The 26,718-nt window shown below is 37.5% G+C and overlaps 1 protein-coding gene across 3 annotated transcripts in view; it reads left to right on the plus strand.

Annotated features, from left to right (window-relative positions):
* The first annotated feature begins 670 nt into the window (after nt 1-670).
* Nucleotides 671-26,718, plus strand: part of LOC108105972 (frizzled) — a 105,352-nt gene continuing 79,304 nt past the window's right edge. Inside the window, exon 1 of one of the 3 annotated variants that reach the window (XM_017212777.2) lies at nt 671-2,288. In XM_017212777.2, coding sequence (XP_017068266.1) covers nt 1,617-2,288 — 672 coding nt within the window. In that variant the 5' untranslated portion in view covers nt 671-1,616. The remainder of the gene's footprint in view (nt 2,289-26,718) is intronic. The other 2 variants (XM_017212778.2, XM_017212775.2) reach the window with 2 other exon arrangements.

Genomic DNA, 26,718 nt, shown 5'->3' on the forward strand with positions numbered 1-26,718 from the left:
CCAACTTTGATAAAGATAAATGATAAATGCAAGTGCGCAGAGAAATGGTTGGCGATAAAAATTGTCGCAGAAAATCAAGGAAATTAACGCGTGCAAATATGTGTACGTATTTCCACAGAGAAAGAAGGAAAACTAATAGAGAGGGAGAATAGCAATCATAGATATATTCCAGTCGAGGGCTAATGTCTTCTAACGGCACTTGCAGCAGTTGAAGAAAACTTAAAGCTATGAAAGACAATGGAAAATATAACGGTCTTCGATGGATTGATAAGAAAAAAAGATTGGAAGGTGCGGTGACCTAAGAAATCATAAAAAAATATGATTTTTTAAAAACAAGAAAAGTAAAAATTAAATTGCGTATCCCAAATATATTTAAGATTACTGTATACTGAAAAATAATCAACTTAAAAATCCTCAAAAAAAAAAAAACTCAAATTTACCACCAAAATATCGACCCCACTTCCGTTTTCCATTCCCTATTAGCCCTATCAATAGCATAATCATCCTAAATTCTAATTAACTTAATCGTTACACATTTAGTAGCTTGTTGATGTTTCTTTTTTTTTCTTTTTTGGTTTTCGGCTAATCAACAGGAGGCCAAGAAATTGAGCAAAGATAGAGTGCGAGTGGGACAGCATCCAAACAAATGGCATAACAGCCCTGTCTTACGTTTTCTCTCTTTTACGCTCTTTCTCTTCCCCAAACGAGAGTGTCAAATTCAAGGTCGCTCCTAGTACTGGCCCATGCAAGTCATACAGCTGAATAGACTCACACAGCGAAAGAGCACATATTCAGCATGAGAGCGGTAGAGAGAGATTACGAGAGAGCGGCTTTGCAAGAGCGGTGTTTTGGTCAATGCATTACTTGCTCAGCAAGTGTGTTCCTCAGTTTGTCAGCGTATGCCCTGCCATGCGGATGTGCTCGCGGATTTATTTCGTCTCGAACTACGGCTCCGTTTTCGACTTTTGACGTAAAGGCTGTGTGGATAAAAGAAGTGAATTCGGTTACGGTGTTACGGTTATTTTCGCGCGTTTTTTTAACGGTAAAAGTGTTAAATAAAGAGAAAAAATACCCAAGGGGTAAAGGCAAATTAACTGTTTAAATGCCTTAAAACAGAAAGATAAAAAGATTGCAATTAAGAAAAATAAAAATTCGATATTTTGCTTGAAAATAACAAGCAAAACGGGAAAATAAAAAAGTTCTTAAGACTCCGCGAAAGTTATAATTTGACAAAATAATAATTCCATAAAAAGCAAACAAAAGTCAAAATAGTTAAACAAAATAATAGTTTTGCAAATAAGAAAAATAAGTCCAAACAAATTAAAAAGCAAATAAATAAGAGAGAGAGAGAAAGAGAGAAATATTTATTATTTGCTTATAAGGCCAAACTAAATATTTGCCGCCGGCAAATGTTTAAAAGGTGTTAAGTGTTTCGTGGGAGTGAAGTTTCTAAACAGAGAAAAAGTAAATAAAAATAAATATTCTATAGTGCAAAAGTGTGTGTGTGTGAAATAAAAGCAACATGTGTGTGTATTAAAATTGTTCAAAAAAAATCCAAAAAAATACCCCCGAAAAGTTCTTTAACCAGAGTTAACGAAACATCAAAAGATACCAAAATGTGGCGTCAAATCCTGTTTATTTTGCCCACCTTAATACAGGGTGTCCAGCGCTATGATCAGAATCCCCTGGACGCCAGTCCTTATTATCGCAGCGGCGGTGGCTTAATGTCCAGTTCTGGTACCGAATTGGATGGCTTGCCCCATCATAATCGCTGTGAACCCATTACCATTTCGATCTGCAAGAATATACCATATAACATGACCATTATGCCAAATCTTATTGGCCATACAAAACAGGAAGAAGCCGGCCTGGAAGTCCATCAGTTTGCTCCGCTCGTCAAGATTGGCTGCAGCGATGATCTTCAGCTGTTCCTCTGCTCGCTATATGTTCCGGTTTGCACGATTTTGGAAATTCCCATACCACCCTGTCGATCTCTGTGCGAATCGGCCAGAGTCTGTGAAAAGTTAATGAAAACCTACAACTTTAACTGGCCGGAAAATCTGGAGTGCTCCAAGTTTCCAGTCCATGGCGGTGAGCATTTGTGCGTGGCCGAGAATACCACTTCATCGGCCTCAACGGCGGCCACACCCACAAGGAGCGTGGCCAAGGTCACCATTAGGAAACATCAGACTGTCGTGGAAAGTCCACATCGCAATATCGGATTCGTCTGCCCTGTGCAATTGAAAACGCCGCTGGGCATGGGCTATGAGCTTAAAGTTGGCGGAAAGGTGAGTTTTTCCGGTTAGGAAAATTTATAAAATAAGAAGGCTTGAGGAAGTAAAGGATAATAGGAATAATAGAAGGTCATTGGGTTAAGTGGGGAAAATGCAAAGAAAACTTTAATAGAGGTTTAAAATGAAGTAGTAAAAACTGAAATGCTGATATAGAAACTTAGCTAAGTTAGAACTTTAGTTAAAGCTGCTTTTCATTAAGAACTTAAAACTTAAGGAACATATGCTTTAGATATCTTTCTAACAACATATTAAGTGAAAGGTTTTAAGGGGAACTTCGATTAGTTAATATAAACTTAACCGTCGGCTTTTTACTATTGATTAAAAGTGCCTTATGAAGGCAATGACTTTTGTCTATCAAAGAAAAGGTTTCCTGAAAAGGATTTTCAGACAGAAATAATATATTAAACTTCTAAAAAATACTAAAAAATATAAAAAATATAATTTTGAATTTAAGTTAAATTAATATTTTCCCATTCAAAGTTGTAATGTTTGCCTTCTCAGGACTGTAGAATATTTTTCCACCGCAAAACCTGCTCCAAATTCAAATCCAAAATACCTTCCCAACCCTTTTGTTATTATTCCGATTATTCCTGGAACTTAATATGGTATATATTTATTTTTGTTGTATTTTTTTGGCCCCCATGTAGGTCAACGATTTTTTTTTATGTCTTCATTTGAACTCCAGACTCAATTTGTAGAGCAGCGTAGAAGTAGAGGGAGGAAAAAAAATGCATATCCTGTTGCGCCAAGAAAACAATTTCCAACCACCAGGGAAAACAGCAGGAGGTCCTTGGCAGGTCAGGAAAAAATAAAACCAAATATATAAATTTAAGGAGAGGGGGAAAATGAGAAGAAACCCGCATTCTACCTGCACGGTTTCATAGCTCACAAAAAGATGGTTAACAACATGGTCAGGTAGATCGTTTCTTTGGCTTCGTTTGAGAGGAGCTAAAGGTAAACCAGTTCTTTTTCAAAAATTGTGTAATTTGTAATGCCTGCTTAAAAAAAATATCAAAAAAACGTAATAAGAACCAAGAAAAATGTTTAATAACTTGAACTGAGGGTCAGCCTGTTGCATTTTCACGTTCTTTAATTAATTTTCCAACTGTTTCCATCAGCAGATTTTCTTCTTTCTTTTTGGAGGTCTTTAGGTTCCTCACTCTGACTGATTTTCCACAATTTATTTTGTGTTTGTTTTGAATGAGTGATGATGATCAGCATTGCCTTTACGTTTTCCATGTTTTTTCGTTGCTATTTTTAGCCATCTTTCCGTTGTTTGCCAGCTGGCATGTGGAAAGCGCATTAAATACTTTGAGGCAGGATAATTCACACTTCCCTCAGTGTCTGGCGTTGTATCTGGCGGATACATGTGTATCTTTTTAGCTACTTTAGCATTGCGATTCTTTCTGCTTTTTCTCTTGATTGGTCTCGTTTTTCCCTTAGTGTGTGTGTGTCAGTCATCTTGGCCTTCTTATTCCTTTTTTATTCCTTTTTTGCCATCCCCCATATCATCATGGCTGTCAGCATCTTTGGTCTGAGAGAGTCCCAGACATTGAACCCCCGTGCTTAAATGCCTTTTGAGAGCTGCGTGCGAAATTTAGCAGCTTGTTTGCCTGGATTGCATTTGGCCCATATCACGAATCAGTGTCTGTAAGAGAGAGAGTACAAGTATCTGTATCTGTGTATGTGTTTTGGCCCTGTTTGCTGTGCTTTATGAGCCAGATAGGTGTCTCGGTGTCTGCTAATGATAATGCCGTCGTGTGAGAGCGTGAATTAATGTTTATTGGTTAGATAATGATCGGATCATATAAATATAAAAGTAAGTTTTGTTAGAAATTGAAGAAATTTACTGAGCAAGTTTATTAGGGGTTTTAAAGATAAAACTTAGAAGGCTTTTTTAGCTGTAAAATTGCAATTTCAAGGCCATAAATTGTTAATAATTTTAACTTAAAAAGGAAATTTATAAAGAATTTGCAAGTTGTAAGTCTAAAATGAAGTTAAATAATGGAACTTTGTTTATTACAACTTTGTTTTTCCTTCTTTTAAGACTTGAAACAAACAACTTAAACCAACTCCTTTTCTAATTAAGTTAGTTTACTTTGTCATTCTAATTAAACAATCAACATTCATTTGGCAAACCCAAATGAAATCTGTAAATAGCCATTCTAATCCCTAAAACAACATTATCGTTTGACACCTTCAAAATAGCTTAAAATTAGGCCAAAGGAAGCTTCCTTCCATAAAACTTGCCTTTAAGGCAGTTTAAAATATTAAATTCTAATTCCATTTCTCATGTTCTAATTTCTCAATTTTCACAACTTTTCCACCTTTTACCTTTTCTCCTATTTTAGCTTGTCAATCAGACCTTTTTCGTCTAAATTAACCAGTCAGTCAGTCATTCATTCTCTCTTCTTGCCATTTGTACAAACAAAAATTTGTGGCATCTACAAAATATGTAATTTCGCAAATCAATTACCCAAACCAAAGGGCAAAAATATGGCGCCAAAGGATTGGAATGGAATTAGTTGTGGAAATTCTCTCAGTCTTTGCTTTGAAATAATCATAGGCGTAGAAAATCCCCCTTAAGGGCATGACAAAAAACCTCAACCATCTTAACCCTTTTACAGCCTCACTTTTCTTGGCCTTTTCTTGCCTTGGCCCTTTCATTTATTCAGGCAAGGCAAATCTGTTTGCCATCTGAAAAGAAACTGAGTGGAAAGCCAGCGAGCAGTCATAAGAGGGCACAATCAATTACGAATTCGTCGACAATTAAAAGTGGAGTGAAGAAGGGAATATAGAGATTAGATTTAACCCTCCGGATGAATCAATTTAGAGCCTACAAATAATCCCCAAATCGGACTGCTGCCACCACCCCTCTCTAAATGCGTCAAAAGCGTTCTAAATGAGGCTTTTAATGGATTTACGATTTCCTAAACAACCAAACCAAAAACTCAAATCCTTCTACCTTCTCTTTGCCACCAAAACTAAACTGTTGTCCTTTCGCGCTCTTTGATTAATTTATTTTTGCCTGCCATTTGGGGGGTTTCGTTTTGGTATTTACCCATGGGTAGTCGCTTGTTTTTGGCCTGACCCAAAAAGTGGGCGGTTCGTATAAGCCCCGTTGTCTACACATGTAGCCATCAATCGGGCATTGGCCTGGTCGTTGGTAATCTGTTTGCTTTTGAAAAGGTTTTGACGTCATCTAATGGTGTCTATATGGGATGAAGGAATTTGAAACGGAAAAGGGATAATGATGGCCGGAAGTAAATGTGGAAGTTGTTTGGATTGAAGGAGATGTGTTAGGGAGAGGTGTAGAGGGTGAAGAGAGATAAAGCGCTGAAGTGAATGGTGGAAATTAAAACAATTAAGGGATAAACTAGAACTTCTTAGGTGATTATAATATATAAAGAAGGTTTTTTAGGGGATTTTATATTGGTTAAAAGTTAGAGAAAGGTAGATAAGATTAGGTTCATAAAGATCAATAGAAAAGTGTACCTTAAAATCCGGATCTAAAGTTCCTACCCCCTGAAAATCAGTCAAATATTAGGTTGTCAAAAAAGTCTTGCGGTATTTTCGCTAGTTGGCTCTGAAACCGCGTAGTTCTTGTTTTATTCGTCGCATCAGGTCATACTGTACCTTTTTTGAAAGCTCATTTCACGCCCTAACCCGCGTTTGATTGATTGTCTTCTTCTTTTAAGTCGTTCGTGAGTTATAGCGTCGCAATCATGAAGCAAAATAAAGAGAAAATTCGGCATATTTTACAGTACTACTACGATAAAGGCAAAAATGCATCTCAAGCCGCCAATATAATTTGTGCAGTTTATGGACCCGATACAGTTTCCATTTCCACCGCCCAACGATGGTATCAACGTTTTCGTTCTGGTGTAGAGGTGGTCGAAGATGCGCCACGCTCCGAGTTTTTTGCCAATAGGGAAGCGAGCTTCTATGAGAGGGGCATTATGAAGTTGGCATCTCGTTGAGAACGCGTCATCGAACAAAACGGCGCATATTTGACTTGAATCATCAGCAATATTGTAGCCAATTTTATACCGCAAGGCTTTTTTGACTTGGTTAAAAGTTAGAGAAAGGTAGATAAGATTGGGTTGATAAAGATCAATAGAAAAGTGTACCTTCAAATCGTGATCTAAAGTTCCTACTCCTTGAAAATCAGTCTAAATATAATCTATCATCCATCCTGTACTAACTAATCCCTCTTTAAAACCACTCGACTTCACGGTCCAGACCTCTTTTATTCCCTGTCAGTTATGGTCATTATCATTATCAGCAGCTCATCAGCAACAATTCAACGTTAAGCTGTGTGAGATAATCTCTCTGTGGATTTTCCAACACCCAACCCAGTTCTGTTTTTCCTTCGGCTATCTGTGTAATTTATCCCTTAACATGGACCTTAATGTATGTGAAAACAAAACTATGGCTATGGTTTTTTTTTTGTTGTTGTTTTTTTTTGCCATATCTGTTTTTCTCCATTAAAACTATAATCCACTTTATATATATTTCACGCTTGAGCTGTTCAATTTATAACCAATAAACGTTAAGCCGATGACGATTATTTATTTATTTTTACATGGATCGCATTTTAACCCAAAACCCCCAACAACCACCCCCTCCCCCCTCCATGGTGGAGAAATTGCAACAAAAGCGTTTTCAACTCAATTAATTTGCCGCTTGAGGGGGGGAAAAGTGAGGCGGAGAATCTACTTCCGGCTACTTAAGCACAGACAAACACAATGATACACAGGATACAGGACAGGATATATATATATATATATATAGGGCGGGAGCTAGCGTGTCCCTGTTAAATCCATAAAAATGACCCCCAGAATGGGAAAACAATTTTAGCCCCTCGAACGTTGGCTCTTCTCTTGGCCGCCTGCTTGAAAGCGATAAGGACAAACAAGGAAAACGTTTTGTCAAACGTAAGGCCAGGCAATGAATGTCCTGCAGGACATTGTAACTATATCCGATGACAAGACGAAATCCAGTTCAGGCCAACAAACTGGCAAGCCAAAAAGGAAAGTAAAAGTTAGGAAAATAAATACAAAAAAAAAGAAACTAAAAATATTTTCATTTGAGTTTTGCGAACCACACAAGTTTGGTAATAAAAACCTTCTTGTAGATTGACAACCATAGCTCGTTCTCTTTTTTTTTACGCCCACAGAAGTTGGCCGAAACCAAAAGTTATAGATTTTCATGGAATTGTTAACGAAACAAATGCTAATGCTTGGCTTTAACAGCGCCTGTGCCCGTTAAATATGTTTAAATATTTAATTACTGTTGGCCATTAAATGACAGTCGATTTGGCGTCCAGCAGCAGGCCATTTAACATTTTCCATTTGGCTTAATAACTCTGGCTAACCGCACCCCGAAAAATGCAATTCACAATTCAGTTGTCACCTCTAAAAAGGCTACCTAACATGTATAGTTTTTTTTGTGATTTTATTTTTATTTACATATTTTTTTATAAATATTTAGTAAAACTAAAATGTTGTCTGGTCTTGTAGTTTGTGTTGGCCGAGTTGTAAATTTGGCACATGAAATAGCAAAGGTTTTTACACCAAAAGTGTTGAGATTGATGGAATTATATAAATATTAGTTTGTCAAAAAAGTCTTGCGGTATAAAATTGGTCACAATAATGCGACTTAAGTCAAATATGCGCCGTTTTATTTCGATGATGCGTGGAGAGATGCCAACTTCATAATGGCCCTCTCATAGAAGCTCGCTTCCCTGTTGGCAAAAAACTCGGAGCGTGGCGCATCTTCGACCACCTTTACACCAGAACGAAAACGTTGATACCATCGTTGTGCGGTGGAAATGGAAACTGTATCGGGTCCATAAACTACACAAATTTTATTGGCGGCTTGAGATGCATTTTTGCCTTTAACGTAGTAGTACTGTAAAATATGCCGTATATTATCTTTATTTTTCTCCATGATTGCGACGCTATAACTCACGAACGACTTAACAGAAAAGACAATCAATCAAACACGAGTTAGCACCTGAAATGAGCTTTCCGAAAAGGTACAGTATGACCTGATGCGACGAATGAAACAAGAACTACGCGGTTTCAGATGTTAGTCGAAAAAGTAAACTCTTTTGGTCTTTTGGTGTTACAGTTTAATAAACTTGATTTTGAGCTCTCAAACTTTAATCTCAGTCTTACATATTTTATATAAATATTTAAAGCCTTAAACTTAACTTATAGTAAACCACAAACTACTTAAGAAAAAACCCTTTTAAGATGCATTATCTCTTGCCAAAATGTCCATAAGAAGGGATAACCTTACTTCTGAAAAAAACTTGCATTTGTTTTATAATTTTCGCCAAAACTTTTCTACTTTTCCCCACCAGCTATTCCCGCTTTTGTTAGATGAACTAGAGCATGAAACTGAAACACATATATACTATATATTCCAGCATATTGTTAGTCCCTTTTAATCAGAGAAACTAAAGCTGAACTAAGCCCCCTGCAAAAGAGGCATCTACATCGGGTAACCCATTCACATTTCTCACACACACTAGCAGGATTCTTTCAGTGAAGTGGCTTTCATTTGCACCTACATCGGCACCGCAGTGCTCCACTTTGTGGCAAGACTATCACTAACACGCCCCCTCCCCCCTTTAGGGCATACAAAAATTTGACACAATTAAAAACAAAAGGGGGGAAGGAAAAACGAACACAAATGTCAACCTCAGAAAAGGAGTCCTTGTTTTGTCTTTTTTTTTTAGATTTTCTCTGTTTGTTGTCTGTTTTGCATTGTTCTGTGAAGCGCTGCGCCATTTTGTGATGGCAAAAGGCATCTTACAGATACTTCAGATACACAAACCCAAAGATACATTATGCACAAGTCAAGCTTTGGTTTACGTCTGGTCTGCGTGTGTGTGTGTGTGTGTAAGTAAGACAGCAGCGAGTCTGTCTGATGAATTTATAATGCCCATTGTCTGGGTTTCTGTTCCTTATTTTTTTTTGGCCCAGACAATGGCCAACAAAAGTAAAACGAAGTAGCCATAACTTCTCAGCAAATAAACTGAAATATTTAGGTCCTTCCAAAGATGGCTGACTGACATACTAAGTAGAAGTCTTAACCCCCCTTAACCCCTTTTTAATATAAAATATTTTTCTATATTGAAAATGAAACTCCTTGGGGCTACAAATTGGCATTGCCCGTTGGAAGTCAGTTAACACCTCGCATTCTCCAAGACACAAGACTTAATTAAAAACTTCACTGAAATGGGCAAAAAAAAAAAACGAAGAGAAGTCCACAAATGGGATGGCTAACAAAAAACGAGTTTGTTGGGGACAAAAAATAAACCTGGGCATACCGAAAAGGCAAATCATAAATTTTATGCTTCCAACCTGGTGAGGAGCAGCTGCCCCAGACCTGTCCTGTCTGTTGCATGTGGGTTGAATCTCTTTGGTTTATATATATATATTCTATAGAGATACTATATAGCATATGGCATAGTGGCTATATAATGTTGAAAGAAAGAAAAAAACAAAGTTGTTAAAGTTTTACGAAGGCTTCGTTTTTGGTTAGTTAGCCAAGCAGCTGGCTTTCGGGTTGATCAAAGTGGGACTCATTAAGAAGGATCTGCCTTGGGGCTTTGGGGCATAAAGATAATGTCAGGAGCTATAATCCTTCTGAAGAATCAGAATACATGTCAAGATATGGGCGTATAAAGTGGTAATTGACGGGGACAGGAAATATATAAAATAAAGATTTTGGATGAGATTCCTTTGTGGGCTGTTTTGGAAGAACTGGAAAAGCTTGAACTTCAGGGAACTAAAAGTATGTCAAGTTGTGTACTTTCTTCAGACTTCTTTTTGCAGTTTCTTAGCTTGTATTTAGAAACTGACATATGTTAAGGATGAATATTTTAAAATATTCCTTAATAAAAAGTTGATCTTAAACCCCTTAAGCGATCTCATATAACATTTCTTCAAATTAAGGAAATAACAATATTTTATTAATTTAATAAAGCTTAGATTAAACCCCCCAACAAAACTCCCTCGTTAAGCACGCGATTAACGATAACAATCTGAAATTCTTGACTTTTTTGCCAAAGCTTTTCCAACATTCCTGTGTGAAAAACTTGCCACCGCCAAATAGAGAAAGTTCTCTGCTGGCATGCTAGATAGTTAGTTAAAGTAAAACGATTCTGGAATCTCAAGCGAGCAAAAATCATTCAATTAATGTTAGAACAGCCCCGCAAACTCCCCCCAAGCCCAAAAAATACAGAAACAACGCAAACAACCATTAGTTAGATATAATTTAGCCACGTAGTTATGGCCATAAAGCAGCTACTTAAATGCAACTCAAGTCTGTGGGTGAGCCAAATGATGGGGTAGGGGAAAGATCTTAGCGGATGCTTGACTCAAAAATGCTGACAGTGGCTATTAATTAAAGTGCAGACAGACACACCGCGGAACTGGTGAGTGGAGAGTGAAGAAATAGAGATCGAGATGAGCAGCTGACGTACGGGGAACGACACTGACGACTACAAATGGTTAAAGATCGCGGGAGGGGGGGGGCTAGCAAGGGGTTTTCCTCATAGCCAGCCATAACAAGACATTTGTAATCATCTTCAATCATAACACAGACATTCAGGCATGCACACAGCTCTTCTCTAGCTCTAAGTTTGATTTGTTTAAGTGTGTGTTTGTAGATCTTTGTGTATGTTTGCCACTAATGAACCGAACTTAAAATTGTCATAACTGTAAATCATCTTGTGGACTTGTGGAGCGTGCATATGTAGAGCAATCAGTTAAGGCCCTCACGAAGACGCAGACAGATGGTCGTAGGCGTGTGGCCATAATAATATCTATCATAAAACTAATGGTAATTAAAGAGGAATTTTAAATGCCCTAAGTTGGATAATAGGAAGTAGTTTTAAGTATATTAATGTAAGGTCTAGATATATGTTTATATCAAAGTGTTATGAGGGATCTTAAAGGAGAAGGTGATTGTAAGGAGGAGGGGAAATTATGTTTGCCAGAAAGCTTTTTGAGTGTATGTTAGTAGGAATGCTATGTTTCTTGATCAATTGTTAGTAAATTTCAGATGTAAGTAGATCTTGTTAAGATCTTTACGTTCTTCTTTGACCATAAATCTCTATTTTTGAGTATGGAGTGTAGATTAGAATAGAGTTACCTAGATAAGAGATCCCTAAAAGTAGGAAAACAATGATAAGAAACTTAAAAATATTGATAGAGATCTCTTTGTGTTAGTTAACAAAGCGATTCCAAGCATATTAATTTGTATTTATTCGATTTTTATCATATTTTTCCTATACCTTTTTCTATTAAGATTACAAATAATATAATATAACCCATTGATAGCTCACCTTTCAAGAAACTTTATTGTAAACCCTCAAAACAGCTTCACATAGTCACCTAAACTTTTGCCAAAGATCAAAAGGGAGAGAGAGAGAGAGAGGCAACCCCAAGCCCAAAACAAGACCCAAAAAACCAGTTAAAAAAGATCACCTTGATGATATTCAAGCCATAACGAAAGATAACCCTGCATGTTGCCCAAAACTGAAAGCCAAAAAGTGTAGTTTTGGGACCAACAAATGTGGGCAGAGTCTAGCTTTTGGACCATTCATTGGTCATCCATCTGACTGATGTTCGGATCAATCATGCGACATTTGGCGGCACAAATTTGATTGTTGCGTTAATTACAATGATGGGAAAAGAGAGAGAGAGGGGGGGGCCCAAGGATGATGATGATGATGATGATGGGTATTCATCCTGATTTCCTACTCATGACGAATCGTATTGCTAGGAATGATTTGTGATGATGATATGCCGCTGCCTGGATTTATGTTTACGGCTGGAGTCAAATTGCATTTCAAGGGAGCTAAATTCTAGCTTTCCTTTACCTCCCAGCTCACTGACATTACGTCAAATGAAATTTTCCCTCTTTTTTGACAAGTGGAAATTGTATGTTTTTTCTGTTGTTGTTGTTGTTGCCATTTTGCTTTTCATGAGGAATGTGCGTCTGTTGCTATCGAGATTTGCGTGACGCGTCACAAAACTTCGATTGTTCCGACATGGCAATGGGTAGGGTCTCTTTTGATTTATGTCAGAGCCATAAAAACTAGTTCCCGTTTTTAGCCAGGAGGAGGATAGCTAGGATAGGTAGGGAGGAGCTGGCTAGGAGCTGGGTTTGGGGGAGTTTTCCTCACATTACAGTGAGAAATTTGATGTAATTTGGCGGGGCATGTTTTTAGCTAAACGCTTCTTATCAGGCAAATTGGTTGATTGGCTGGGCGGCAGGAGAAAATGAAGCTTTGCATGTTGATGAATTTTTGGCGTGTGCGTCGTTGTACCAAATTCGTGACCAAATGGTGTCGAGGGGTTTACGAGGCTACGAATCTACATTTGTGCATGTTTTTTGTTGTTGGCTAAAATGCCCAAAGACACGATAGATTTCTGGGAGGAAAGGGAGTGAGGCGAGAGTAGGTTGAATAAGTCAAATGTTTTGCCAAGAAGCATGAAATGTGGAAAAAGGTTATTTATGGGCCAAAAAAAAAGGAAACTTGAGCAGGAGAAAGATGATTTGGGTCAGGCTGGGAGAGAGGATAAAATTAGGTGGAAAAGTCAGGTTAAGTTTGAGAAGGTTACTTAGAGGTGGATTTTGAACTAGTTTACTGGGGGAAAAGTTAAGCTGTTCTTACAGAAAATAAACCAATTTCTCTCACTGCAAATTTCCCAACTAGTTGTTAGCCTTGGCAAGGCAAACCAATAGAAATATTCCCAGCCAACACCATAGGCCTCAAAAACTCAATCTCTGGCAATCAATTAGAGGCCTCTTTCTCTGTCTTAGAACAAGAAAGGTAAAAAACCATTTTTCATGCAATTAAAACCAAGGCAGAGTGTCCTAGCACTGGAGTAGGAAAACCTGGAACAGCAGTCGGAGAACTATACAAAAAAAAAATTGTCGTGAAAATCTTTCAGCCCCGCCCCAACAACATCGATAGCATGAGATGGGGCCCGGCCTGTCCGTCTGACACGTGTCTCAAAGTAAAGTTTAATTTAATTAAAATCTCTGTTTTCTGTATTCACTTGGCTGGTAGATTGGACAGAGGGACACTGCACAGTCTCCCTCCCCCCTGCCCCTTGCCAGATCATCTGCAGCACGCATGCCGGACAAGCAAACACAATCAGAGCACCTGCAGATTTCTGGTTGAAGTTGCAGCCTCAGCATCGGACTCTGGACTCATGCCGCTGTATCTGAATCTGGGGCTGAGTGTCTCACAGCTCTGGTTTAAAAATACTTAAAGTGCGGTGTGATAAAAAAAAAAAAAAGAAACGAAGAAGAAATAACTAGCCCGCATGACAGCTTTTAAGAGTCTTTTGACTGGTTCTTTGGCCTGCGGCGAGGTGGGAAAATTCGATAAGAGGGAACCCCTTTTGATTGAAGGCAGTGGGGTTTGAAATCGATAAATGAGCTTGAGAGATATGAGAATATGAACTATCTTTGTAAACTAAAATTTATCAAAATATTGATTTAATTTAAATTTTTATTTTTTTTCTTGTGATCAATTTTGCATTATACATTTTGACGAGTTTTTTAGTTTTATGATTTGTATGTTTTAAAAACACAAAAAGAACATCCATTTTCTACCAAAAAGATTGTTTTTGCCATATTATTGATCCATTTTGACCAGATGTTAAGGATAAAAACTTTGTAAAATATCTTAAAATCCATTCAATTAAAGTAAATTTAAATTAAAAACGAAAAATAATATTTTATTTTTCAAATTCATACAAAAACTACAAAAACTTGCTACATTTTGCCATATTTTGATCTAAAAACTCGTTAAATCTTAGGGTTTTTATAAATAAATATCTTTGGACCATTACTCTCCCTTTTTCCTCCTTAAAATCTTTCAATACCTTAGCTCAGAGTGCCTATTATTGATCAGTTTTGACCAAATGTTAAGACTATAACTTTGTAAAATATCTTAAAAACCTTTTAACCACATAAAATTTAGATCAAAAAAGAAGTAACATGAATTTAATTTTTAATAACTGTACAAAAATCACAAACTCTTGAAACATTTTGCTATATTTTAACCTAAAAACTTGTCAAATCTTAGGGTATTTATAAATAAACACCTGTGGGCCATACATCACTCCTTCTTTTATGAAATCTTTCAATATTCCAGAACCCTAACTCAGTCTACCTATTCACACTCACTTCCCTTTCTGTGCTTGCCTAGCAGGTGAGCAAACAATCAAGCAGAATGCTGATTTTTTACCCAACATCCGTTGCCCTGGACATATTTTTGTGGTTAGCTTGGTCCCCTTTCAGTCTTCCCCCTTCGCTCCTCAGCTGTTCTCACCTGGTGGGTTTTTTTTTCTTTCCCCCCCACCTGGCTAAATGCAACTGCTAACTGCAAACTGCAAACTGCAATGCACTCCTTGGGCTTATGCATAAAAGCCAGCAGCATTGCATGTTGGCCACCTGTCAGTGTGGCGGATCGAGTGAAAATTGCTGGCCATGTCAGGGGAAGCCAAGGTCCTTATATGGGGGCTGGTCGGGCATAACGCCTATGGCCATCGAACTATTACCAGAGCATTATTATAATGCCGAACCAAAAATGCTGAATCGAAGCCATTAATAGCCAATCGATATGGTGTGCCAGTTTTTTGTGCAAAAAAAAAAAAAGATTTACAATTAAAGTTGGCGATTAAATTGTTTGCCACCGATAACCAATATGCCGGGGCCATCGATTATATTATATATATTTATAGAGTGAAAGCCCCACGGACTGGAACTCGAACTCAAACTCGGACTCAATCGATGGCTATCTAAGAGGCCGATAGATCGATCTGGGCACATATATCTTGGACTATTCGCCTTGTAAGTGTAACTTTAAGTGCGTAATTTATGGCCTGAGTTTATCTTTGAAAGGAAATTTGCTCAGCGATAAAACGATAAAACGATAAAAGGCTAGCTCACTGTTTTTGGTGGTGGCGATGGTGGTGCTGGTGGTGTGTCAAAAGTGGGCGGAATCAATTTGCCATGGCTAATATGGGTTAAATGCCATGATTTCTACATTTTCCAAGCGATATCGAATTACAACTCTGGTAGGTTTTTAAGCACATTTATGTGCCGTTATAATGGCCAGGTTCGAAAAATATGGCCAACTGAAGGTGAAATGAATGCAAATTGCTGTTGTTATCGCTGAAAATTGCTTTTTTTAGGCTCGGCCTAGCACTTAATTTTAAAGTGTTTCGAGTTTTTTTTTTATTTTCGTTGCCATATTATTTTATTGTTAAGAAATAATAGCTTAAAGTTTAAGATTTTTTAAGGAGTTGCTTGGTTTTTAATGACTAGCCAAATGGGGAACCGCTGAGGTTTGGCATGGGTTAAATGTTTTGAATTTTAAGTTGTTAATAGAAAAAATGAGTGGCATTAAAAAAAATGTATTTATAAACAATTTAAAATTTGGAAAAAAATACAAAACTTTAGCTAGAAGATTCAGTTTTTGGTTTATGGGAAAACTTGGAGATTTTTGGTAGTAAAAAATATTTTTAAAATTTCGCTAAAAATTGATGAGAAATTTTGATTTTCAGTTTAAATTCTTATAAACCCAAAATTAAGGTTAATAAAGTAATAAATTTGCTTCTAAATATGTAAAAATAACCAAAACCTTAAAAACTGAAATTTTCTTGAAGGAACATTTTTATATTTTCAGCAATTTTCTTACTTTTTACTTCCTCGTTTAGTTAGTTAGTTAGTTTTCCCCCATCCTGACACCCAGATTAGGTACACTTAAGTACTCACTTGTGGGCCTGACTAGCAGTCACTAGTCCACTCCTCCTCCGATGGTCATTTCCTATCAGCCCCACAGAGAGCCCAACCCCATCATTTATAACTGTCAACAGTTTTTGTCTACACTACACTACACTACACTATACTACACAACACACACACTCGAGTAACTAAGTAAAAAAAGTAAAAAAAACTAACATCTAATATTTAAGCCATCAACGGAGTTGGCAATTGCCACTCGACTTCAGCGAAGACCCACCTCCTGCACTTCATCCTGGCCGCGTTAAGCTAGACAAACAAATTATGGCCACTGTCAATAGACCAGAGTTTTCTAAGCCCAGACAGTGGAAAAAACAACAACAGCCAAACAAGTCAAACGGGAATGGTTGGCAGGGGGGGGCGGTGAGAGATGCACCCACAGTTGCTGCAGTTTGGACATTTGACTGATGTCTGGAAGAGAGAGAGAGAGAGAGAGAGAGAATTTTAACTTTTTCGCTGCAGTTTTTTCTACTTTTTTTTTTACATTTTTTTAGTTTAGCTTTTCTTTCCAACCAGCCGCCCCTTCTTGACAAACTGTGAAAATTGCCATCGGCCAGTTTGGGGCGGCAGCCAAGAAAGCAACAGGCAGCCGGCAACGGGGCTACTCTGGCAAACTTGCAACAGCAAATCACAGACTGTGCAACATGTTGAGCTTAGAGCTTCTCGCCAAATTGCAAAATTCTAAGCCAACTCACAATAATTGCCAGACAACAAAACCAAATCGCTTGCGTTTTTTCCCCCATTTTTCCTTTTTCAATTTATCTAAAATTTTTTTCTTTGTTTTTTTTTTGTTTTATATTTTTTATCAACCGTTTTGTTGTTTTTGTTGTTGTGCAGTTTATAGCCTCAGGACAATTTACTGAGCGTTATTCAGGCCAGGCCAACGAGTTTGTCTGGATTTTATTTTTAGTTTTCATTTTCATATCCTGCAGCCGTTTTTTGTGTTTGCTAAATTATTTTTGAGCATTTTTTTTTGTTATAGTTTTTGTTGTAATTTTTTGTTGTATTTTTTGTTATATTTTTTGTTGTGTTTTTGTTGTATTTTCTTTTGTTTTTTTGTTGTATTTTTCGCTTGTTTACTGCTATTGTCTATTCTTTATTGTTTGTTTCCCAAACTTTTGGCTAGCAAAAATGGCTGCGTTTTAAAGTGGCTTAAAATTTGATAGAATTTCGGGCTGAATTTTATTGGAATGCTGACAGAAGGTTTTTTGGAGCAATTCTTTAGATATATTGGTTGCATAAAAAAAGTATTGATTGGCTTTTAAATGGGTTTAAATAAGCTAAAGAATAGGTTAAGTCTTATAGCTTGTTTGCCAAAACGAAGAGTTAAAAAAGAGGTTTTCTTATGAGAAAGAATCTTAAATATGGGATTAAATATGTTTTTTTTTATAGTTATCAAACTTAAAGTCTGTTTTTTACCTATAAAAATCTTAAAATTTATCAAACTATTTATCATTTTAGCCAAAATTATAGTTTACTAACTTATTTACCATTAACCTTTTTCCAAACTGTTTTTTTCATCCATTTTCTCTCCAAATTTACATAAAATTTCTGTAGTTAACCTGTCGACAAAACTGCAATTTGCATTTGACGAATGGCCAGACAATGGAAACTGTAGACAGGAGAAGTTAAGTGAAAATCGCAAACTGGGCAATGCCCGAAAAATAAAGGGCCACCATCCACGCCCATTCCACGCTACCAACCGCCCACTAACCCACCCGTTGAATTCCATTTGCTGGCATAATTAAAAACGTGCTAAGCGTTTTAACGATTCCTGGACACTGATGGTCTCGGATCTTTTGTCTCTGTTTAGCCTTTTCTCTCTGCATCTCTTTCTTACGTTGTTTTGCTCTTCACACTCCGCCTTATCTTTCCCCGTTTTGGCTATGGACCTTTGTCTATAGCCAACGATGATATGCTGGTTTCAAGTGCTTCATAAACACGTTGAGAGCCAGCGGGGAATAGAATAAATGTTCAATTCAGTGCATGCCCCCTCTCTCTCTCTCTGTCTGTTTTTGTTGTTGCCATCTCTTTCGGGGTCTCTTTTTGTTTAGTTTCGTTTTTTTTTGTGTATTTATTTATTTTGCATTCTTTTTATCTTTTTTTTAAGCTCTTCAATGGCTTGAAAACTGAATTTCCAGTCTCAGATTTGTTAATTTTTACACTAAGAGAAAAAGTTTAAGAAAATCTTAAATAAAAATCTAAAAAAAAATTTTATGGAAAAATTTAAGTTTTTATTCATAATTAACTTAATTGAGTTTAGTTTAGTTTTTAGTAGTTAATTTTTTCTCTCAGTGTTTTAGTAAATTTAAGTAAATCTTTAAAAAAACTAAAAAAATTTAGAAAACTTAACTTTTTATTAAAAATAAAATAAATTAAGAGTTTTTTTTTAGAATATTTTAATAAATTTCTTAATGTTTTTTCTCTCAGTGTTTTAGTAAATACAGGAAAAATTTAAAAAAAAAATAAAAAAAAAATTAGTATGAAAATTTAACTTTTTATTAAAAATAAACTAAATTAAGAGTTTATTTTTTAATATTTTATAAATTTCTTAAAGTTTTTTCTCTCAGTGTTTTAGTAAGTTTAGGAAAATCTTTAAAAAATCTAAAAAAAAATGTACTCAACTTTTTCCTGATAATAAACTAAATTTGGTTTTTTTTACAATATTTTATAAATTTCTTAAAGTTTTTTCTCTCAGTGTTTTAGATTTTTGTTGGTCTCTCAAGTGTTTATGCCACCGTTAAATGGAAAGGGGCGGCAGCAGGCCACGATGATGATGATGAGGCAGGCTGCAGGCACTAAGGGAAGTGCTCTAATGAGATGAGACTCGGACTTTGGGGGCCCAGCAGCTGGATTGCATGGCTTTTATTTTTTTTAATTACGAAAATTGGATTTTTATGTAGTTGTTGAAGGTAGATTAAGGGGGGGAGGTGGAGGTAGGGTAGTGGGCAATGGGAATACGAATGCGGCTAAAAACACTTGACATGCTTGGTGACGATGAGTGGCCACCAGCAGCAGCAGGTCGACATACTCATGAAGCTTTCAATTCTACGTTCCCATTTCACATCTTTACACATTTTACATTTCCCATTTCCCATTTCCCATTCAACTGCAAATGAGAGTGTTGAGCTGGTCTGCTGGCAGCCAGCATAGTGTGGTCCATTTGATTTTTTATCTCTGGCTTAATTGAGTTGGCGGTGTTGATGGTGGTGAAAGGAGGGGGAAGAGCAAACTCTCCACCTTAGGGGACACCCTAATGAAATTAGGTTAAAGCGGTTGTAAATAGGTAAGAGCAGAGGGAAGAAAAACAGAACTCACGTTCATCGCCTGTGATTCTGTGATTCAGTTCAGAGAGATACAGCAAGCATGTGTACAAAATTATAGTCGACCCGGTTGAATTGTCCCCCTACCCCCCCACCTGGTTTACGGCCAGAGTGAAAGCAACGAGAATGCTTCACCACACACAATTGCCATGGTCATCTGGATCTGCGGTCTGGGGCGGTCTTTGGCCTGAAATAAGCTGGTTAAAATGCTAATGATAGGATTGGTTTCGCGATCCATCGAAGGAAAGTCCGTTGCTTAACAGATCGTAACTTTTTTTCTTTAGAGCACTAAAATTCCTGCTGAAAAGTTGGAATGCCTGGGGGGTTAGTACAGTGAAACATAAAAGTGCATTCTCTTGTGGAATATTTTTTGGTTTTTAATGCTTTCCAGGTGAAACCGTAAAAATTGATTTATAACTTAGAAGTTGCAAAGGGTAGTTAGAGCATGTTTACTTTGGCCATAATGAGTTAATTAACAGCACTTAGTTAAGTTAATTTTGTTTATTGGCTACTTAAAAAACGAACTTTCTTTCTATAAAACTAAGCAGGATTAATCATTGTTAGTTTAGTTTTAAATTACTGCTAATCTTATTGTTAATATCTTTATGCTTTTAACCTAATCAATAGCATCTTTTAGACCCACTTAACACCCCTTTTAACACCTTTCTGAAAGCTGCAGTTAAAACCCAAATCGAACCCTTTAATTATGTGGAAACTTAAAACTTGTCGTGCTGGGCTGTTTCCTGTTTACGAAATCAAAGCGGATTACCGGCCAATTGTTGCTGTTTTAAGCCGCCCTCTCCTTGCCATTACAAGCTTTGGTAGCTCTGGTAGTTTATTTACCGCATATCATATCATGTTTCGCAACCTCCGACCACAATGTGTGCCATGTGATGATATGTGGTTGGTTCCTACACTTCTCTTCCAGTTCTCAGATTTTCACCCTGGCAATGACAACCGCACGCAACCGCTCTGCTCGGCTGCACAGCTCATCATCTTAGTTATTGGCGCCAAACGTGGGGCCCTGCCATCACTTCTGCTACTACTACTACTTTGCAGATCCATCTTCATAATGAAACGTGACAATTTACATGAAAATGATTTTTCCCATCTCTCTCTACAGGGCACAGCAAAAGTGGCAACGTGTTCTTAAGCAACCCATTAGGGGCTTTACCTCTCTCCTCTCTCTCTCTCTCCCTACCCCTCTCCACCTGATTCACCTCCTTTAAGTGTTTTTTACGGCACGCTCAAACTTTTTATGGCTGCCTGCACATCCTGTGATGACTCTCACGGCCAGCCAGTTGGTATTCTCTTCTCTTGTTTATTATTTAAAGCAAATTATCAAAATGCTTTTGCATATCGTAAAAAAAGGATTTTTATGTTGTACATCATTAAGCATAATAATCTTGCCACCGATGAGTGGCAATGTGTATATAGAGAGAGAGAGAGAGAGAGAGAGAGGTTCCTGCAGCGAGTACCTTTTTTTATGGCTACTAATTTTTAAGCTGATTAAAAGCCATCAAAACGAAATCAAGTATCTTATTTTGAGTGATTGCAGCCCTTGCTTGGCAGAAGGTGCACGGAATTTGTGATGAGCCAAGGCTGGGAAGGGGGCTATGCTTGATTGCGTAATCGTAAAAAAGTTGTAAAGCTTTCCTCGGAGGAGATCAATGGCGGTAGATTAGTTAGGTTTTAGTGCAGGATTAAGATACCTTTTTTTATATAATTAATAAATTATTTGCTTAACATATTTACTTACCTCTTTTTCATTCTTCTCTTTTCATTTTAGGTAAGTCAAGAAAATCCTTCAAAAGCCTTGGCTTTGGCATTCATCGTGTGTGAGTAACGAAATCATTTCCAAAATCTCTGTAAGAGGACCCTAAGTCAGTGTACCAAGTCCTTGGCATCACAACTGTCAAAAACTTTCGCTCCGAAAAGCCCAATTGCCGAGAAAGTTTTCCCCCTGAGGGTTTTGACCCCCCCGTGTGGGACGCAAAAGGGTCAAACCATAAATACGCAAATAATTCGGCGAGCCGAGTGTCGCACTCAGTTAGTTAGAATTCTAATAAAAAGTTTTTATAGAGTCTTACCTGTAAGTCCTTTAACTTAGCTGCTGTCAGGTGCGGACCCAGAATGTTGAAGGGAAAACTTTTGTGCTTTCCATTATCTGCAATGAGCCAGATTTTGGTGAGGTTATTTTCCTTAGCAATTACCAAAAAGAGGAAAAATTTATATTTAGAGAGTTGTCAGAAGTTTGGAACCAAATTTGCTATCCTGGCAAAGGATTTTTCATCTGTTTTGGGATTGTCTTCGGTTGAACAAGTTTGAAACAAACATTTTCCTGATTCTTTGTTGAAACTTCCGCAAATCTGTTTTTTATTTTTTTTCGCTGAACCAGGCATTGTGGCAGGTGATGCGTGGTTCTAGTTTTGGGGATTTTTTCGCCAAAAAACCATACAAATTTCCATTTCTCTCACTTCTAATTTTCCTGGTATTCTTTTTTTTTTGGTTATTTTTCACTGCTGGGATGGCTTAATTTACTTTTCATGGTGGTGATGTTTGGTGTGGGGGTGTGGAGGTTCTGTAGGAATATTCACAGAACAAACAAAATTCGGTATCTCGTTATTTTATTTTCCTGTGCTTTGTTATGTGAACCATTGACTTTTATATCCAGTAACCAGGGTTTGTGTAGAGAACCCGAAACCCCAAACACGAAACCTTCATCGCAAAAAAAAAACAAAAATACAGAATTGAAGTTTTTCGCCCTGTAACGTACTTTTGGCTGGCACTGTTCACGCTCAAGTGAAGCGATGTTGTTTTTAGCTATTGCCTATAAATTTTCCTGTGGTCGTCGTTGGTCCTCGGTCCTTGGTCTACGGGGAATGAATGGGATTTTGGGGTTGAGTTAGTGTTGCCAAGGGGGGTGGTGTTGGTATATCGGTATTTTTGGTGCCATTTTTGGAGCAGCCATCCGTTCATCCATTCTTCTACTGGCCGTTTTTTTTACCTCTATCCCTTTCCCTTGCCTTTCTCTGTTCACTCTTTATAGGTGCGTTGGCCAACGCATTTTTGCATGCTCTATCCGCCACGCCCACTTCTGGCAGTCCCTCCTTCAATGCCCCTACAACCGATCCTATGTGTTGACAAATGGCTTAAAGTTTTCGGTCATGGGTCGCGTCGAGGGTAAGCTGCCTTTAATTTGAGGCAATTTAGGGTGGAGTGTCGACTAGAAGAGATAGCAAAAGGGCAGGGAGGGAAGTAAAGGGAAAGCTAATGTCTCTAGTGGAAAAGTGAAAAACAAATGGCTCTGAGGTTTCTTGACATTTTTCTGCTGGATTTTAAAGGGGCTACGTCTACGTGAAGACGTAAGGTGGAGACGTAAAGTGGATACGTAAAGTGGAAACGTATAGTGGAGACATTTTGTAAAGTTTAAGAGGGTTTAATGAAGTGACTAAGTCGGGCTTAGTTCTTCTTTTAAGGCTGTAAAAATGCAAAATTAAGATTATTTAAGAACTAAAATTTACAATAATTTGTATATTGATTAAAAAACTCTTACTTATTCTTTCAAACTCAATAAATTTTCCCTTTAAAAAAGTAAATTTGTAAAAGTTGATCATTTTCCTAGGCTTTTTCTTACCATATTTTGATCACCAAGCTTTTATAACCCCCATGATTTATGCTTAGTACCAACTTAACAATTAATCAAACTTTTAAACACAAATACTTCAGATTTATTTAAACACTTTTCCAATCAAGCTAAGGTCCTTCTTTCCATAGAGGCCAATTTATTCATCGCCTATCAGTACTCTATCTTATTGAAAAGCAGAACCTTTAAGCCAGCTCCTCTAGCGATGACTGATAAATGTTGGCCCGCTGCCTGCGGCGTTGACCATTCACAATGGGTTTTTCAATGCCAAATGCTGAATCACTTGTTCACCCTCCTACCCCCTGGCAAAAGCATTTCCTGGATCAAGGAGGAGCAAAGCAGACAGGGCTGAAAAGTGTTTCCTGTCCGAGGCGGCAGGTTGGGCCTTCATTAGCAGATAGTTTTCCATTGGCAAGGCAAAAGCATTTTCCAGCAATTGAATATCCAGAGAGCCCACACAAAGCATTTTGAATGTTGGTCGGTCATCTCGTTTTTCTTTTTTCGCTGTTTTTTGTTGTTGTTTTTGTTGCTTTTCAAGCGGAAATTAATGAGACTGACAGGCTTTTGACGCAATTTGATGCCCCGCAGTTTTTCCTTCTTTTTTTCACTGCTTTGTTCCCTTTTGTTGTTCCCTTTTTTTATTCCCTTTTTTTTCTTAGATAAATAAATATTGAAATCATTTATCAGGCGGGACAAAAGAACATTTTTCGAATGGTTAGGGGTCATCGCGAGGAATGCGCGAAATCAATAAGCGGTTCTGTGTCATGTTTTTACTTTATTTTTCCTCTGTTTTTCTTTTTTTTTGATCTTTTTGCTATTGCAAAATAAAAAGTCGACGGCGGCTTTATCTTAGAGCTCTCGCCATGGGAGCCAAAGTCATTGTCCGGCATTGCGCTGGCTGGGAAAAACACACAAAATGAGAACATTTGTAAAAAAGAGAAAAAAGAGTCGTATAGTACCAAATGCGATTATATCGACTCCGAAAATTAATCAAAGCATTTCGCATTAACTACGGATTGCATTCACTAAATTGAATCGGCTTAAAGTGTTTTCAAGGTACGAGAGGCGGGCAGAGAGAGAGAGAGAGTCTGGCAAAAAAGTTCGCAATTAAATGGAAAATTGGTGAATGTGGGAAAATTTGAATGCGAAAATGGTCAGAGCTGACAAAAAGTTTATAAAATTGGGTTTTTGTAGAGCATTACAAAGGGAATTTTAAAATGAAGGAAAAAAGGGGAAATTTTTAGCTTTGAACATTTTAAGAGTTAATTTTAAACAATTTTTTATCGTTTTGCTTTGAAATGTCTTTAAAAATGGGTTAAAAAAAATTTAAATAAAATTCTTTAAAATATTATATAATTATTTTTTAAACATTTCACTTCTAAATTTAAGGTAAAAAGAAAAATGTTGTTTTTTTCCAAGCTTTTAAATAGTTTTAAAAATCATTTTAAGTTATATTTTATAAAAAAAATACTTTTGGTATGTTAATTACTGTAGAAGACAAACTATCTTATAGATACTTCACATACTTGCAACCTAATTTAAGCACAAATCCCAAAACCCACTGAAATTCTAAGCCTAATCTTATTCAGTTTTTAGAAAATAAATCGCCTAGATCAAGGCTTTGCCCTCAAGCTCATCAATTACAACCTTTTCGGGGCATAGAAACCTATCTTCCCTATGGAAACCCCATGTTCCCAGGCTACGTAGGTACATAGAACCTAGCAAACCCGCATAGATAATTAGACTAACCTCACTGGGCAAATGGGCAAAAGCTGTGGAAAATTGTTAGTAAGGGAGTTAGAGCGGAGTAGAGCCCTCTTGATCCAGTGTGCTGGGCCTGTCATCGTTGCGGGGCCGCTACGGTTGAAATAAATACGAAATCATTTGTATATTTCCACGGAGTTTCGTAGTTTGTGTTTTGCAATGCTGAAACATTTATCGCTGTCGCTTAAAGAGAGAGAGAGGGAGAGAGAGTATCTGGGGGAGGGCGGGTAAAGGGCTTTTGGACAATGCGGATGCGGACATGGCAAATGGTCCGGCAGGAGAGAGATGAGTCCAATGATTCCGATGAGCCTGCCGCCGCTGAGCAGCTAAAAACTTCCCCACGGGCCAGTCGGTTTTGTTTAGACTGCAAACTGTGAGATAAATTGTGGTGTATATCTGAATCTGTATCCGAGCGAGGCATCTGCAGTAAAATGCAGAAGAGTACACTGCAAAAAAAAGGGGTAATTTTTAATCTACAAAGTGATATATAGGGAAAAAAAAGAACTTATGTATGGGAAATACTAAGAAAGAAAGAGTTAAATTTGAATTTTGTTCTCTTAATAATTTCCCAAAAAAATCCCAATATTTTTTTTGAGTGTACAGAGTCAAAGCCGCTCACTCCATGGTTGATTACAAAGCATTGGCCAGCGTACCGAGAAATGGAAATGCACCGCTGCATCCACGAATCCACTATAGCCCATCGCGCTTATAGCCCATCTAGACCATCCTCCCAATCCACAATCCACAATCCTAAATCCCCTACCCCTACCCCACTAAACGTCATCGTTTAAAGTGTTAAAATAAAAGCAAAGAAAAAATATCCTCATGGACTGGGGAGAGGGTTTTGTGTGAAAAATTATGGCAGCTGACTGTGAAAAATTGTTGCAAATAGTTTTCAGTAAATGTTTTTTATTTTCCTCCTCCTCCGGCCCTGCCCTGCCCTGCCGTCGATAGTGGCGGCTTTTAGTTAATGCGCACTCGGCTTAGAGAGCCAGCCAACAACGTCAAGTGGTTTTTCGGTTTATCGGCAGGCAGCTCAGCTCGGGAGGAAATGAGTAGAATATGGGGATTTTTTCAGCTGGAAGAGCACTGGAGAGGAGGAAAAGATTATGCAGGAGATGGGATCGATGTCGATGTCAGTCGATGAGATGTGCATAAGTGTTGCCTTTGCATTCGCATTTCGAGTGCCAAGGTTTTCCTATCTCTGACAGCCTTTCTGCTAGTGCTCTCTGGCTGAGGGAGGGGGTATTTCAGTATTTACATTTTGTACGTGATATGATAACTGAAAGTTATCTAGCCTTTAAAAAACGGTGGCAACCCATCTTGATTGATTGTTTTTACCAATCACAGAACAGGAAGCATGCGATAAAATGTATTGAAATTGAATCAAGTTGCAATGAGATGGCGAAAGAGATGGTGCCAAAAATAAAAGGGGAAATTATGAGGAAGGAGAGCGCATATTTAAGTCCCCTAAGTTAGGTTTGAGTATGGGATTGACAAAAACAAACGTAACCAAAAAGAAAAGAGAAAATTATGAGGAAGGAGAGCGCATATTTAAGTTCCCGAAGTTAGGTTTGAGTATGGGATGGACAAGAGAGACGGTACTAAGAAGAGAAGGGGAAATAATGAGGAAGGAGAGAGATATTTAAATACCCGAAGTTAGGTTTGAGGATGAGATTGACAAAAAACAAAAACGTAACCAAAAGGAAAAGAGCAAAATGTGAGGAAGGAGAGGGATATTTAAATGCATGAAGTTAGGTTAAAGGATGAGATTGACAAGAGAGAGGGTACCATAACGAGAGGGTAAATTATGAGTAATTGGCAATTCATAAAGGGATTTAAATAT

This window comes from Drosophila eugracilis, unplaced genomic scaffold, assembly GCF_018153835.1.
Source record: "Drosophila eugracilis isolate 14026-0451.02 unplaced genomic scaffold, ASM1815383v1 contig_2154, whole genome shotgun sequence".
NCBI classification, from domain to species: Eukaryota; Metazoa; Arthropoda; class Insecta; order Diptera; family Drosophilidae; genus Drosophila; species Drosophila eugracilis.